General features: G+C 41.3%; 1 protein-coding gene across 1 annotated transcript in view; it reads left to right on the top strand.

The window, feature by feature from the left end:
* Positions 1-17,096, top strand: part of PPARGC1A (PPARG coactivator 1 alpha) — a 96,920-nt gene that overhangs the window by 67,153 nt on the left and 12,671 nt on the right. The window contains exons 8-10 of the mRNA XM_036281235.1: positions 11,078-11,993; positions 12,590-12,694; positions 12,844-12,964. Coding sequence (XP_036137128.1) covers positions 11,078-11,993; positions 12,590-12,694; positions 12,844-12,964 — 1,142 coding nt within the window. The remainder of the gene's footprint in view (positions 1-11,077; positions 11,994-12,589; positions 12,695-12,843; positions 12,965-17,096) is intronic.

The raw sequence follows: 17,096 nt of genomic DNA, 5'->3' as shown, positions 1-17,096 counted from the left end.
GGCTGATCAATGTTCTGTCTCATCGATGTTTCTATCTCTCTCCCTCTCCCTTCTTCTCTCTCTAAAATCAGTAAAGAAAAACAAATTTTAAAAGACACCAAAATTTGTGTAGGAAGAGAAATGAACATTTGTTGATCTCCTACTCAGTAAATGCGCCAGTCATGTAAATGGTTTTGGCTAATTTCATAAGACCTCATAAGGATGGTGTAGTTCTCTCATTTTTAAGATGAGGATAAGGTTCAGAGATGTGAAGTAACTGGTCCAAGATCACAGAGCTAGAGAGCAAGGAGCAAAGGTTTGAAGCCAGGTTCACAACTTCTCGATGCTTCATTTGGAGTGTTTCTCACTCTTTGGTGTACCTGACAGTGCCATGCTCCTCTATATGTCACCAATTTAATACCTTTTCAGCAAAGGAGAGGAATTAAAATGTGCCCATTTACCGAACCAAAGTGTTCTTATCTATATTTTAAAGAGCTGTTTCCTTCGCCAGCTGGATCCTGAGCTCCTCAGCCAGTCTGGACTTCGCATTCTCAAGAGGAAGAAGCGCTAGAAACTGGGACTGCCCTCTGAGAGACTTCCTAAACCAAAATTCCCAAAGCAAACTCCTGAGTGGGTTGCAAATGATGTCTTAGCACAAGTGCTTTAAGTGCAGGTACTTGAACCCCAAGAAAGTGAGTCTTAGGTTGTTCGAACAAAAAGTTCCTTGGTTCTGGCCGTTGCTGATCAGGTGAAGAAATAGTCAGTTAAACAAGATGCTTTCAGCCAGAACTGTGGTGCCTGCACACACCAGGGCCATTGCTGCTAAGTTCAGTGTCACACTGTGAGTGTGCTGAATCACCTCCATAAGAAAGGTCTACTGCATGATTGCATGACTTGCTAACACACTGGAGTAGTTTATTTCACGGTATTTACATATGGTTTGTATGTATATGTATGTAGACTTATATGTATACATATATGCAAATTAATCTTTACACGCATATATATATATACACCTATTTATTTGCCTATAAGCATATACATAACATATTTCTTAAATAAATTATGATTTATATATGTGATTATAAGTTACTCTTGTGTGTATATATTATGTGCAGTAGAAGCCTTCATATCTGACCAAAGAAAATGAATATTTGGTGGTTTTATCCAAAAAGTTAAAGGATACACTCTTTTGTCATTTTACTTTTGCTTAAAACATAAATATACATGAAAATACCAAATTTTGGTAGAAGACAAAGACTTTATTTTGAACTTGTGTGCTAATTGGGGATTCATTCTGGCACAAACCTTACCAATAATGTTGATGGTCCCACTTTTTGTTTCTTACTATTTGAAAGAAAAAAAGGAAAGGTATTTGTGTGGTAGTCTGAGGGTAGAATCATTCTAGATTTTTATGATTTTCATGTAAATTATAGTCATAATTGCTCATGTCGCCTCAGTATTTTCCATTAGCACCATCTACAACTAATTCGACAGCCTTTCTTTTCGTCTTTATTGGGTCTTTTTATAGAAACAAGTTTTTTTTTTACTATTTTATTAATTTACATAATATTTTATTTTATTACATAATTTTAATCACCTGTATAATGGACATTAACTGGTTTGGAAAAATTCCGTACTGTGGCTTACAGTAACAAATTAACTGAAGGTAATCTATTAACTAGGAATGTGCAGAATGTTCTATTAGTCAGTTACTTTTTCTTAGAGAGGATTGAAAAAACCTCCATGGTATATACCCAAACCAAGCTTTGTGTTATGTTTTATTATTCTTTGATTATAAATAATGAAGTTTACTGTAGATATAACAGTAATATAAACTGATCAAAAAATTATTGATAGTTCTAAGATACAAAAATATCGATGCCATTGTTTTCTATGGATATTTTAGAGATCTGTGATCATTTGGTATATATATAATTTTGAATCCCAAGTTTTCCATTCACATTTAATTAAGGAAGTTTTGTATCATCATGGCCCTTTATTATCAGGCTTTTAGGAGGCTGTGTAACCTTAGCTTGAGTAGGTACATCTAAATTTACTTATTCATCTCCCTACTGTCATACATTTAGGTGGCTACCATTTTGAAATAGCACTGCAGTTCATAAATTTTTTTATCTTATTTCCTCAAAATAAATTCCTAGTAGTTATTCACAGAGAACACGAGGACATAAATATCTTGGGGGCTTCATGATATATATTGCCACATTGCTTTCCGGAAGGGGTGTTTCCGGTGACAGTCCTATTAGCACTCCATGGATACACTTGCTTTATTTCATCCTTGCTGGCATTGAGTGTCTGCATTTTTTAAATGTTTTATTAATTTATTGTGTGTGAAAATATCATTTAAATTGTATTTCTTCTATTAGTGAAATGATGATGTTATAAAAAAGCAATTACTTTGATTTTTTTTTTTTTTTTGGCCAGAAGTTTAAATATTTTTCTTATCGATAGATACCTAATTTTGAATAATTTTGTTATAATTTTATAGGTAGTAACCTACACGATTGAGAGGCAGGTAGAGATTTATAGAAAATACTTTAAAAAATAGTTATAATCTTTAAAAATATATATGTGTGTATATATATACAGTGGATTTATTTCTGTCAGTGAGTCAGAATTCATCTTCTAGTTTAAATCCCTTTTTCTTGGTGCTCTAAAAGATTATTGGGTACAATAGAAATCAATTTAACAACATATTTTTCATGCCTGCTCTATGCCTGCAATATGATAGGTCTTGGTCGATGGATGTATAGCAAGTGTCACACATAGAGACTAATCCATGGAGCATAGTACTTGGCCCACAGTGGGTACAAATATATGTTTTTGTGTTTAAGATGTGGGTTTATAGGCTGTTGGGAGAAAAGAACACCTTGTATAAGAAGCATGAAGGGGGACATCTATAATACTTTCAACAATAAAAATACATTTAAGAAATAAAATGCATAGGGGGTGGTTTTCAGTTTGCTGAGCGTGGTGGTTGTGAGTGTGAAGAGACCTGAGAGAGGACCAGACTGCACTGCATAAGAGAAGGAATTTAGAGCGATCAGAAAACAAGGGAGGCTGGGGAGGAACTTGGAGGGTGCTGGGGAAAGCTGGAAGGAGCTTGGAACACCCCTGGAGGGTGGTGTATGGAGGAGGAGATTGTTGGAGAGAGTTTTGCTTTGCTTTTTTGGGAGAGGCATTGTGGGTTTGAAATGTGTGATGTTCATGTTCTCCATCTCCTCTAAAAATCTTGAGTAAAATTTGTTGCGTAGTAGTGTTTGGTGACGTGACCAACATTAGTTATACCTCAGGGAATCACCAAAGGGGGGAACAGAGTTACCAAAGGGAAGCCTGTAAGATGGCTTCAAGTTATATATAATGATTACAGAAGACTGAAAAGAAATGTAACGGCAGTTCAAGACTGAAAGAAGCATTAAAACAACGCCATTCTACAGTGAGTGAGTGAAGTGATCATGGAAAGGAGTTTGGAGGAAATTGGGCTCCCCACGGGGTACACTGACATGGGGAGCCTTACGGGAGAAAGATGTGTGTACCAGATTTTGAATTGTAGGCGGGCAGGGGAGAAGATATTGTTGGAGCAGAAGCAGGAAGGCAGGAAATCCAAGAGATGTTTAGATACAAAGGAATTGGACATGGGCCGTGAAATTTGTAAGGAAATATGCAAGACGACACAAATACTTTCCCTCCTTCATCTTCTTTATTTCTAGAACTCCTCAATATCCTTAATCTTTTCTAGGTCTCAGATTCCTATGTTTTAAAGCCCTATTTATAATTCCCCAATGAAATTACTGTCTGACTCAAAGAACTAAATTGTAGGTTGAAACATAAAATTGCCAGTATTCAACCATTTTTGACATACAAAAAATGTCAATTTCATGTGGTTTAACCTGAACCAATACAATTTATAAGGAGCAATGCTCCAAATAAAAGTAATTTATTTTGTTGTTGTTTTTTTAAAAAAATAAAACAAACAATGTAGCTTAGTTGTAAGGAATCTTGGCCCAGATTCTGGACTAATCAATGTTCAAATATTGGATCTACCTGTATCTGTAGGGCTTTTGGTCAATTTCAGAAACATCTGTAATTCTCAGGATCCCTATGGATCAAATGAAGATAATTACCATACCTTCATTTTATTGAGTCACCATGAGGATTAACTGAGGTAAAACATGAAAAAGGCTTGGTCCAGTACCAGAATATACTGCTCATCTTTTCATCTTTTTATTATCTTTACCTGTTCCCTTTCATTGAGTTAATGTTATCTCCTCTTTGGTACTTTAATATATGAAGTTATGAATTCCTTTTGTTGCAAAATCCCCCTAGTTCCTAATGAGATTGAATGTATACTGCTTTTGGTGTGGATGTGGGAGTTACCCAATCAAGGTAGAAAAACTCTTTGATACTCTCTCAACAACAACTACCATTACTACAAATCTTAGAGGTTAGGCAGTCCCTAATTGTGCCTCACATACATTATCTTTTTGAATCTCTGTCCATTTCACCGTTGAGAAAATAGTTTTATTCTGATGGTAGCTCTGTGGTGAACCCTGGGTTCAAAGCAGGTCTGTCTGACTAGACACGTTTCTCTCCTGAAGCCTGAATTTTAAAGATAGTAGTCGACATCTGTGATGTTAAATAGGTTCCCTTTCCCTTGCCAAGTGTCATTGATTGGTATTGGCTGCCAGGAGCACTGTGTGGAGGAGGATTCTGAGGCCACGTCTGTGCTCAGTAGGAATGTCAGGATCAATTAGTGATGTCTGCCATAGGTGCAGCAGGGGGCGTGGACAGGGTAGAAACAACATTCGAGGTGTCGATTTGTTGATTCTTGGTCTGCAAACTTAATTTGTTTGGTCGCAGCAGCAGACTTGTATCAAGCAGTTGCCTAGGCTTTTCTGGTGTCTTATTTTTCTTCACTCTTGGAAATTTTAGCGAAATTTTTCAAACATTTAAGTGGAAATAGAGTCAACAAAATTCTAAGACCTCCTGAATTATCCCTCTGTCCCATCTGCAGAGTCTGGGAGACAGGAGGGATGAGATAAGAAGTTTGCTTTATTAGGTATTGCCAGCTGGTCTGACTTTGTGATTGTCCCAAACTAGCTCATTTTGGCTGATAAAAAACACTTCTCTTTTACAGGTGTAAGAACTGATGTGATTTCAAAATAGCTGTTAGTAAAGCAAGATGAGAGGGAAGAGAATGCTCTTTTGGCAGAAGGCATTCAAATCCATTGCATATGAAGACTGCAGAGTGCTAGACGTTTTGTTTCTCAAATGGGAATGGCAAAGCAGTGTCAGCTGAACAAGGCAATGGTTTTAACTACAAGACAGGAAGAAATTTGGTTAGCGACCAGAGTGACTGACTCCAGAATTTCATGGATATGTATATGCCTATACATGTGGATAAGTTTTTATAAATTGGTTTTATTTTGATTACTATAAAAGTGATAAAATCAATATAGCTAATTTATAACTAATTAGGGAAATGAGAAGAGCAAAATCATCAGCAATCTCATGACCCTAACACACTAGATCTTAGCCATTTTTCCTCCCATTGACATATTTCCCCCCGTGGTCTTGATGACAGTGGACATGTGATTTGATGTTTATTTTTCACTTAAAGTTTTCCCTTAGTTTAATGGGGCAATCCTTTAAAATGCACATCAATGGACTTGCATTTAAAAATAACCCACTCATTAACCAATCCATTTGTAACTTTTTAGTCTTCTTTTATGTAGAGTTTTATATTTTCTTTTTCAGACTTCCCATTTAAAAGTTCATTCTGCTGGATGGGATATTGACAAACAGCATAAATTTGTTCTACCCTTTTGGCATATAGTTCTTTTGTATGTCACTTATCTGTGGGGAAATAGACCAGAGCAAAATATGAGCCGCAGTCGGTAGTTTTAAAAGGAAAATCACAGCATCAGAGAACCGGAAAGTGACTTTGACAGGCCACATAATCCATTCTTGTGCCTGAAGAATCCAAGGGAGAGAGACCCAACAAATTCTCTTCACTGCCCATTACAATGTTTGGCAATTCGTACTGTCAGGAATGTCTTCCATATTTCAAACATATCTTCCATTTTCTCTTTTTAATTTCATTCATCTTGGCCCAGCATCCGGAAGGATAATTCCTTTGTTCCTCAGTTTCCTCTTCTGGAAATGGTACTATTCTTTTTTTTAAGCCAAGAATAACAAAGCAATTTCCTTTCCCATATTCGGTTGGGAGGCTTTGGTGGTAAACCCTTGGAAAACCAGGTCCTGATCACCCTCACCCTGCCCCCGTCCCCTACCCAGCTCTGGGGGAAACTGTACGAGGGTCAGCTGATAACATCTTCATCTTCCTGAGCAGGAGTTGGGGAATTGGTCCCATGTCACAGGAATGTCCTGGAACCTTTCTGCAAGGCCAGTCTGTTCCCCTGTAATCAGGGGAGATACAGGAAATACTTCAGAAGTAACAGAGGTGGAGGCACTCCTAGCCCGAGCAGGCTGCGGGAGGCCCCCCATGTCCATCGCTAACACTTCGGTTGCTGCTCTCATGGAGCCCCATGAGTCCTGGGGAAGCTGGGGGCGGGCGGAGGGCTCGGTAGGAGCTTTGATCCAGGAAATATTCTAATAACTGGTGTAGCAGTGACAGCTCATACCGAGCATCAGCCCTTCTTATGCCCTCTTGACACCTCCTCCAAGTTCTTGAGCCAAGATGATGCGCGTAAGACGAGCCATGCACTTCTCTTGGCCCGGCCTCCTTTTCTGGTGAGTTTTTAATCACACGAGATACTGCTCCTCTCCTTGTTTTTCCTTAAGCAATCTCCGAATTGGCATGAGAAAAAAATCTCAGTGTCGAATCAACTCCAAAGCAAGCCCCGGATTTAGCAGTAGGTTCTGTAACATGTTATAAACTATTACAATAAAGATCCCGCTGAAGTCGGGCGGATAGCGGAGCACAGAGAACGGAGAGAGGACTCACCATTTACCAGAGTCATTCAATTAAACAAAGAAACCCGAAAGAGAACTCCTGCAAGAAAATCGTTTTATGGCACATATCGAAAAACAAAACAACAGAAAACTTGTCTCTGACTATTTTCTATTTTTTTTAATAAAAGGGCTGTTTAAAAAGATGAGTGCAGAGCGCGGACCGCTTCTCGCAGATCTGCCGTGCGGAAGCGGGGTGTGAGTGATGTAGAGGTACTTGTTCATTATAGAGCACATTTCAATGCGGTAATCATAAATATTGCTAAGGTTGTGCTCTGTTGAAATATGACCTACATACTCTTGATTGTTTGTGTTACGTGATTTGTCTGACACCCATTACATTCTGGGTAATAGCAGCCATTTGTTGCTCTGCGCAGCAGGCTCTTTTGACAAAAGAAAATAGGCAGCAATAAAAAAGCTATAGTCTGAATTACATTCTGCACAGAGCTGCACTGCTGAGAGTTTGTGCAAGTGTGTTAACAGTGCTCTGAACTGCCTCTTGTCAGCCTGCAGCCTGTAATGGCCATCTGTCCTCCCATAAATCTGTCAAAACCTGCTCAGTTCAAGAGAGAGCGTGGAGTATACCTTGTACTGTCAACACCAAAATGTACACATTCCCCAGAAAATCAACACGCAGGAAATAATCTGGAGGTTATGGGAGGCATTAGTACCGCTGGTTGAGGCTTGTGGGATGAAATGGAGGGTCCGGCGATTAGTGGGAAGATGAGCGGAGGTAGTGGCATTAAGGAATTGGTATTGACTAACTTGCTGCTGCAGGGGGAGCAAATCTGGTAGGAGAGATGGGTTGTGGCAAGGGGTCCCCTGTCCCATCAGCAGCCCTTAAAAGTTTGACACTGTGTTAAAAGAGAAAAAATAATGCTGCTTACACTGTTGTTTTGCTTTGGGTCTCAACTATCTCTGGAAATAGATTTTCAGTTAGGCTCTGGTGGTTCAGATCTCGTGGTTCTGAAGATTTCTCAGTCTTGCTTGAAGGTACTCTCTGATTAAACTTGTTCAGTAAACAGTAAAAAGTTTAGGGAATTATCTGAGTCATTTTCCCCAACCCACCTACTACTGATCCTGTCAATTTCCACCCACTAAGCCAGAATTCATTGTTGTAATGAGTAGTGCCCACAGAAATTCACAGCCCTGATAATTTCACTCCCAGGATATATTCGGTTGTCTCAGGGAGTTTCTGTCCGTTGTAAGCAAATGTGTAAGACAATATACCCGCTTCAAATTGTGTTTTCATTAGAAAGAAGTGTGCAGTCTCTCCAGCTGGGGCCCTGCAACAGCAGCGACTGGTGTGGGTAGCATCCAGCCCGTGGTGGGAGTCCAGCGACTGTCCTTTCCGTTGTCACAGGCTGCCGATATGTGAAGGAGGTGAAAGGCTCTGTCTTTTAACTCAAAGGCACTACAATCAGGGTGTCGCCACTCCCAAGAGCAACTTGAGAATCAGTTATTTAAGCGATAATGAGCTTAGGTACTAGGACAAGGGTTTCACATGTTCAAGACTAAAAAGAATTTCTATATTTAAAATCCCTAGATAGCTGAGTTATTTTTAGAGCTAGTCTCTCTTTAATAGTGGCCTAATTTGGTGTTTCTGAAGTTTAGGGTTTCTTTTCATAAGTCTAGAATGTCTGTCCAAATGCATAGAGCTGAGCGGAAGGCAGGGCACCACACAGGCTCCCCGGGACAGTGGCTCTCTGTGTGTGGTCTGCGAACCAGCTAGTTACAGGTGTTCACCCAGCTTGCCAAGTGAGATGTGAGATGTGCTGGTGAAGGGGAAGCTAGAAAAATAAAAACAAAAATGAGTATAATTTTTTTTTTTTGCCAAAAATAAGCCCAAGCGACATCCTCTTAAGAGCTTATAATCTATTTGAAGAGACAAGATATAATTCACGTTCAGAAAAGACAAGCAAGACTATATAGCTCTATCTGATAAGTATCAAGTGATTGATCCTGGCAGTAACTTATTGGAAAAGTAAAAAATACCTTAATCTGGGGTGTCACGAAAAGATTTATGGAGTTAGAAGTTTAGGGTGTCATTTCTCCAGCTGAAGGGCTGTGTTGTTTGGGATATTTGATTGTGATTTACTCAGCAAAGAGAGATTTTTCGGCATTATTTCTTTGGGCATTTTAGCTTCCTATGGGAAGTATCTGAGAACTTGCCATTCCTTTACTGGGCTTTGGTATCTTTACATTCGTTGTCATGGTGATTGAAGATAGCATGTGGTAGAAATCAGTTTGTATGAATGGGCAATGCAGAAGGTAAAGAAACAAGAAAATAGAGAAAAAGAGAGAAGAAAAGATTGACCACCTAGGAATTTCTAAAACTGAGTAGTAGACGTGTTTGTCCATGAAAAAAGGAAGAAAGGAGCGTGTGTGTCGGTGATGCAGATGACTCACTCAAGGCTATGTCACCTCCTCATTATCTATACGCAAAGAGGGGTTGGCAGGCAGTAGGCTGTTACTAAAGGGAAGCTTTCATGAGACACAGACAGCTCTTCTTTTTGTGTTTGCATTTTCTTGTCTTTCTGAACTTTTCTGGGACGGATTTCCGAAGCCAAACCACTTTGCGTGTTTTGTCCTTTCTCTTCTCTCATTAAGGGAGAATTAGCTACGCATAATAAAAAGTGCTAAAGAGTGGCGTAACATATTTCATTGTGGGGAAAAATATCAATTTCTTCCATCTCTCGACTGTAAAGTAGGAGAGAGAGGCAGCGTCTTCCTGTTATACCGAAATTCCATGTGGCTTTCTGTGACCTACTTGGTTCTCAATGTATAAATATAAATATATATATTTTCTTCCAGCAGGGCAGGATTTCTCTGCCTTCCCTTGAAACGTGCAGTTGCCTTAAGTCTAACCCCAGGCTTGTTAGCAGACTTGAAGTTCTTTTTTGCTGAATAGCATTCACCCAGCCTCCTAAATAGAAAGTGTATTGTAAACTAAAATGTTCCCTTGTAAGCATAAAGTCATTTGAACTCCAGCCTCCCCTTCTTCAAAGTTCCTTGGACTCAAAAGCCATGTCACAATTATTCTTCCTCGGTCTCGGGGGTTACGTAGCAGCACCTACTCAGGGGAGACACCTCATGGAGGAGGCTCCATCCACACTGTACCCGGTGACTGCTGATGGAATTGTCTGCCCTGCTCTAGAAAACCACAGAAGGCAACAAACAACGGAGAGCTTTTCTCCCTCTATTTAAAAGCAAAAAAAATTTTTTTTTAATTAGGTAGTCGCTGAAGCTTGGATTGCTTTCCATTCTTCAGCCTCATAACCTGCCCAAATGTTGAGCTCTAATAAAATGGTCCCCTGTCACTACAATAATTCATGTTACTGTTCACTTTGGTTTCTGTTGCAGAACCATATTTTAGACAGAATGTATTAGTTATGCTTACAAGAATGCATTATACCTACATTAGCCATGGTTCACTAAGTTAGTGAACTGTGGCGACAGAGAAGTGTCGCCGTCAAGTTGTGGAGTTTGTCAACCTCCCACACCCAGGGGTCGTGTTTTCCTGAGCTCTCCTCGGCATCGCCTGTGTCACCCCACCGTGGCCATCATCTCATCTAATTTTTCTTTTTAAGTTTCCTAATTCCTTGGCTCCAGGGGTAGATTTCCTTGATTAGGCGAAAAACCCTGAGCTCCTGGCATCCTCCGCAGCGTGTGTTTGCAGATAAAAGCTACCAAAGTTGTTCCGTGAGTCCCCCATCCCCACCGACTTCATTTTCCATGCCGCAGACTGCACGACGCCCTTGGAGATCTGACCTGGGTAGTGCCCGGTGCGGTGGACACCAGGAGGGATGCATCACTGATCTCTGGGAGGCAGGTCTGTGAGCACTGGTGTCTGAAATACAAAATGCACTGCTCGCCCAGCCGCCTGGCACAGTCGATCCATCTTTTCTTGGTGACGGGCTTAGGGGGAGAGAGTCACTTTACCAGGTGTTGTCAGAGTTTAGTTTCCTTCGTATCCACTCCGTTTGAACCATTGTCTGAAATCTCGAAACAGTTAGGAACGCCTACCTGGGGCTTAAGAACGTGATCTCTGCCTCTCCTCTTTCTCTCCCCCCACTTTCCTTTGTTTTCTTTTGTTTTGCTTTAGGCCTAACTCCACCCACAACTCCTCCTCACAAAGCCAACCAAGACAACCCTTTTCGGGCTTCTCCAAAGCTGAAGTCCTCCTGCAAGACTGTGGTACCTCCGCCATCAAAGAAGCCCCGGTACAGCGAGTGTCCTGCTGCCCAAGGCCACACCTCCACCAAGAAAGGGCCCGAGCAGTCTGAGCTGTACGCGCAGCTCAGCAAGACCTCGGGGCTCGCCAGCGGACACGAGGAAAGGAAGGCCAAGCGGCCCAGTCTGCGGCTGTTTGGCGACCATGACTATTGTCAGTCGATCAATTCCAAATCGGAAATACTCATCAATCTGTCACAGGAGCTCCAAGACTCTAGACAACTCGAATATAAAGATGCTTCCTCCAGTTGGCAGGGGCAGAGCTGCCCCTCCGCTGGTCCAGACAAGGGCTGCCTGAGAGCGACCGGGCCGGGCAGCGGGCAGGGCTCGCCCTGCAGCAGCCGGAAGCAGCTCCAAGACCAGGAGATCCGCGCCGAGCTGAACAAACACTTCGGTCATCCCAGTCAAGCTGTTTTTGACGACGAAGCGGATAAGACCAGTGAACTGAGGGACAGTGCTTTCAGTAACGAACAATTCTCCAAACTACCTATGTTTATAAATTCAGGACTAGCCATGGACGGCCTGTTCGATGACAGCGAAGATGAAAGTGATAAACTGAGCTACCCTTGGGACGGCACGCAGTCCTACTCATTGTTCGACGTGTCCCCTTCCTGCTCTTCTCTTAACTCTCCATGCAGAGATTCTGTGTCACCACCCAAATCCTTATTTTCTCAAAGACCCCAAAGGATGCACTCTCGTTCAAGGTCCTTTTCTCGACACAGGTCGTGTTCCCGATCATCATACTCCAGGTCAAGATCAAGGTCCCCAGGCAGTAGATCCTCTTCAAGGTAAATCTTGTCAAAACCCTCCCAGAGCCTAAGGCATTTCCAGGAAGCAAAACACACACACACACACACACACACACTCGCAACCAACCAACCAAAAAAAAAAAAACAAACCACATTCAAACCCACAGGCAGGCCAGCCCCTCACCACTGCGTTCCAGGCACCGTGGAGCTAATGAGATTGTTGCTACACACATATCGCTCTTCATCTTCTCTTAAATCTGTCAGCCTTGAGCAGAGTGCCTTGAGCCAGTCAGATCAGAGAGAGCATTTGTAAGAAACTTGCTCATCTAACTTTTTCCATTACCTGGAGAGCTGCCCTGTGCCAGGATAGTGGAGATCCACGCGAGATAAAGCTGACAGTGTACCAGACTGGTGCTCGGCGCTAACATCAATAACAGGTGCTGGAGAGAACACATCACTTCCAGACCTCTAAGCTGACTAGATGATCAGAAACTGTCACTGGGAAATCTCACTAGTCTCTGGGAAGAAAGAGCCCCTGGATGTAATACAGTGTTCCGGGGGATGTTCGGCCGTGCCGATCAACGGGGGTTAAGTGGCCGTTGAAAATGCCCTTTTTGTTTTCTCCTCTCACCCAGATCTTGCTACTACTATGAGTCGAGCCACTGCAGACACCGTGCACACCGAAATTCTCCCCTGTGCCCGAGATCACGCTCAAGATCGCCCTGCAGCCGCAGGCCCAGGTAACGATGCTGTCCTTTTTCCTGGGCTCCTCTCATCCCAGCCTTTAGATGACGAGATGTCATCTAATCCCTGCCCCTCCCCAGTCTATTATTCGTTTTGCTCCTGCCACTGGAGGTGGTTGACTTAATGATGAAGTTGTGTTTCTCAGGTATGACAGCTACGAAGAGTATCAGCACGAGAGGCTGAAGAGGGAAGAATACCGCAGAGAGTATGAGAAGCGGGAGTCTGAAAGGGCCAGACAGAGGGAGAGGCAGAGGCAAAAGGCAATTGTAAGCAGCTTGGAGCTCACTTTCTTTTCAAAGGAGGGTTTCTTTTTTGTTTCCTTTTCTTTTCTTTTTTTTTTTTGGTAGATTAAAAAAATAAACGGAAGCTAAGGCTTTGTTAGAATATACAGTATTCAGCCTTTTGACATTAATACATCAGGGAGCCCCCAATCTCTCTTCACACAGATTGTTGGAAAACCAAATGTTAAATCAGTGTACTTCTCATTCCTCTTGAAGCTCAAGGCTGTGTTCAACATGCAGGGTGCAGAGTTATTCAGCCAGATACTGGCGCCGTCTGGTCAAACGATGAGGTCTTCTTACTGTTCTCGGCCGCTCTTTTCCCTGAGTGGAAAGTGAGGAGCTATCACTGTTCCATCTTTTGGGACGATGTGAGGATGGGGTGGTCCATGGAGAGACTGGGTCCCACTTAGATTTAAAGGGAGGCAGTAGAGGCAGATTGGTAAAGAAAGTCATCATTTCTTACTTGTGCTGGGTCAACACCTACCTGGGCAGTGGACGCATCCTTAGGAACTATTTGTCAATAACCCATTATGTATCTTGGCACTGCTGACCACAGGGTATTGCAGTCACTTGACATATCGACGGCACTGATGCTTCGCTGAGAAGATGCAGGTTATGTTATGCGATTCCGCCCCCCCCCCCCCCGTGGGCTAGTACTCTTTTGGCAGCTGCTTACGAATGGGTAGACTTTACCCCGGATCCCACCCAGGGCTTATCAACTTAGACCTTGGAAGGCAAATAGGAGACGCTTCAGTTCTTGGCACCTAGTGCTTGTCCATGGCAGACATTCCTAATTGATGATGGCACTCTTTCCACCGAGCCCCATGGAGCCGCGGGGTGCTCCAGGGAGCCATGGCTAATCGATTAGATGTGGTGCTGCTTTGTACATTGCGGCTGCTGCCTGTCTGTGCTGGCAGCTGAGAATCATTTCCTTGAAGGTCAGTTTTTGACATGTCTTGCATACAAGGGAGTCAAGACTTAGGGAAAGGGACGTTAAAGGTTAGCTGTATGTGGTTCTTTTAAGGAAACCCACTACCGTCAACAACATCTTGAAAAACCTACAGAAAAGAGCTGACAGAATGAAGTCAAACTCAAACCATTGGCCAACTGTTATCAGCTAGAGGAAAAGGGTTAATGGGAGATTTGCTCGTTGCAGGCACTCAAGGAGAGAGAAGTAATTGAATACTCAGGCCAGAGGTCTAAGGTGTTTGCTGTCACTTGACTTAGAATCTACCTAAGACTGAATCATGGGCCTTTTGCAAATTACAACACTTTTGCTCATTTTTTTTCTCAACTTTCAAATGAGCTGTGATATTAAGATCTGCCAGAATGTCATTAGTTAACACTTAAGAAGACTAATGAAAATTAAAAATTCAATATTTCTAATTTTACTGTTTTTAATTAATAGCTTATTCAATAATTATAATAACTCACATTTATATAGTGCCATGTAGTTTACAAAGCCTTTTAATGTGTCACTTCGCAGTTAATCTTTATAAAATGGAATCATGTTGCATAAGCATGTAGGAAAAATAGTTATTTCAGTGTTTGCAAATTCATATTTGATGAAATCCGTCATGTTTCTTCCCAGAAGTACGCCATTCAAGGGAGAGGTTAATTATCTCATAATATATTTGCTCATTTGGGCAAAATACAACATAGCTATAACCAAAGCTGTGTAAATAAATATTGGTAAATGACATGTGCTTATTTTATTTCTTCCAAAGATAACTTAGTGCCAGATACTTAACTAGAGTCAAGAAAGGGAGGGAGGTGCCTTTTTTGATAGTTTGGCTCTTTCCAAATCGATCAAATGGTGCGATTGGTCTGCATTCCAAAGCTGAGGCTGAGCCAACAGCATCTTGAGGTCATCACCCTCAGCTTGGGAGCGAACACCACCCTGCCTTCTCTGTGCCACAAATGTTGACCATTCCTTAGCTAATTCTTTGACTAAGATAATCTTACATCAATTCTCTTTGCAAGGTGGCTTATATGGTACAAATGTCAACTTGGCTTATCTTAACTAATTATAAAATAACTAGACATTTACGAGAATTTTGGCTTTGAGTTGTTTTGTTTCAAAAAGCAGGTAGAAGAAAACCAAAACTATGACCTAGAGATTGTTTATTAACACAGTGACCTATAGTTAGTAAGAGTTAATGTAAAGATTTGGGACTTACTGTTAAACCAGTTTCCACTTTGACAATTATGTGCTATTTCAAAAGCTCATGGCTCCGTACGTGACAAACATTTGCTAGGTGCTGAGGATATGAAATTAGGTGAAACCTGGTGCCTACAGCTTCAGGTCTTCGGGGAGATAAAGAGAAACAAACAGGCAATAGTGTGTGCTAAGTGCTATTATAGAAGATACAGGTACTGGGGTGGTATATGGGTGGGCATCCTGACCTGGGAATGAGGCATGTCATCCCTGAAGAGGGTGAGATTGATCCGAAAAGTAAAAGGATGGAAGGCAAAGGTTATCTCAAGCTGTGCAGTCCAACATGGTAGCCATTAGCCAAGTGGCTAACTCAGCTAGTCCCCAATTTAGATACACTACAAGTGTGATTGGATTTTGAAGACCATACATAAAAAGAATGTAAGATACTTCATTAATATTTTTATATCAATGACAACTTGAAATGATATTTCACATTTTGAGCTAAATAAAATACGTCATTAAATTAAATTTCTGACCTTTTTGCTTTTAAAATGTGCCTCTTAGAAAATTTAAAAGTACATGAACTGAGTTATATTTTCTTGGACACTGCTAGTCTAGACCCAGGCTATTGCTTATACTAAGTCTCTGGAAAGAAGCAACGTATATTGGGAATCTGCTAGTCATTTAACTAGAACACGGGGGTATTGGAGCGGCGAGAAATACATCTGGAGGGCTCCGTGGAAACCAGGTCTGTGCAGGGTCCCGAAAGTCGCGATAAAGATTTTGAAGTCTGTCTTGGAGGCATAGTGGAACTATTTAATGAGTTTACCCACAGGAAGACTTTCTGATTGATTTCCTTCCTGAAAATGATCTGCTTTCTTATGCCAAAATGCATTTTGCAAAGTTTATTTTTATGTGCTTGGGCACAGAGATGCATGCAATGATGCTTGATTCATTTGACTAGATTATCTTGAAAAATCATTCATGAAACAGCTAAAGGAACTAAGCCTCCCCAAGTTGGTCGGGGAAGTGATCTCTATTCAGATTTTTGAGATACCCTTAAAATAATGAATTAGTAGTGATATTTTTTTGAATACTTGGGTGCAGTGGTAGATTTTGCATGAATTCTGATCAACCATATAATTAGGGGACCAACAAAGCAGAGTCTCCATAAGGAAATAAAAAAAAATGTTAAAGTCATATGAAGACAGATATTTTACAAAATAAAGTAGTCTTTGTTACCTTTGCTTTGTGGTCTATAATGCTTTTGCTTTGCGCTGCACAAGGAGATGGTGTAGGAGGTCTGTAAAGTTTTCATAGCTTATGCCTCTAAAAGTCTCTATCCAGACCTACTCGAGTGCCTCAGATCACTGAATTAGAAGACTAGTAATTGGTAATTACTAACTCCAGAATCATACATTGTGCTTGAATATTTCTATTGTTTTCATTGCTACTTTTCTCCAATTTCCATCTAAACTCTTTCTCACAAGCCAACCCATCCTCTGCCTCTCTCAGTCCCGTAGGCTCGAAGGGATTCAGGTCCTATTGGAATTGTGCAAGCCCGAGCTTAGTACTTCATGTCTAAACTGTCACCGCCCTAATTTCCTGTGGGCTTCCAAGTCCAGCTCCATTTGCAATTTGTACAGTTCGCTGCCAGAAAACACGATAATGGGATGTTAATTAAAAGGGCAAATCTAGACATTATGATATGGCTCAGTGCTTGAAACCAGAACCAGATGTGCTTGGCCAATGACTGTGGCATTTCGGTTCTTTTCTCCACTGGTTAGTGTGCAGCCAGGAGCCAGGAACGGTGTGTCATCACTGATAATGCTCAGTTGCTTCCAAATGAAAAAAAAAAAATTGCATAATTTCTTGTAGTTTTTCTTTTTTGGAGAAAATTAAGTAGTTTTCTCTTCCCTTTATTAAGAGATATTTCATGTGGGTGAATCTGTCTTGAAT

The sequence above is a fragment of the Molossus molossus genome, unplaced genomic scaffold (assembly GCF_014108415.1).
Source record: "Molossus molossus isolate mMolMol1 unplaced genomic scaffold, mMolMol1.p scaffold_m16_p_1, whole genome shotgun sequence".
Lineage (NCBI taxonomy): Eukaryota > Metazoa > Chordata > Mammalia > Chiroptera > Molossidae > Molossus > Molossus molossus.
This window is presented reverse-complemented; position numbering and strand designations above follow the sequence as displayed.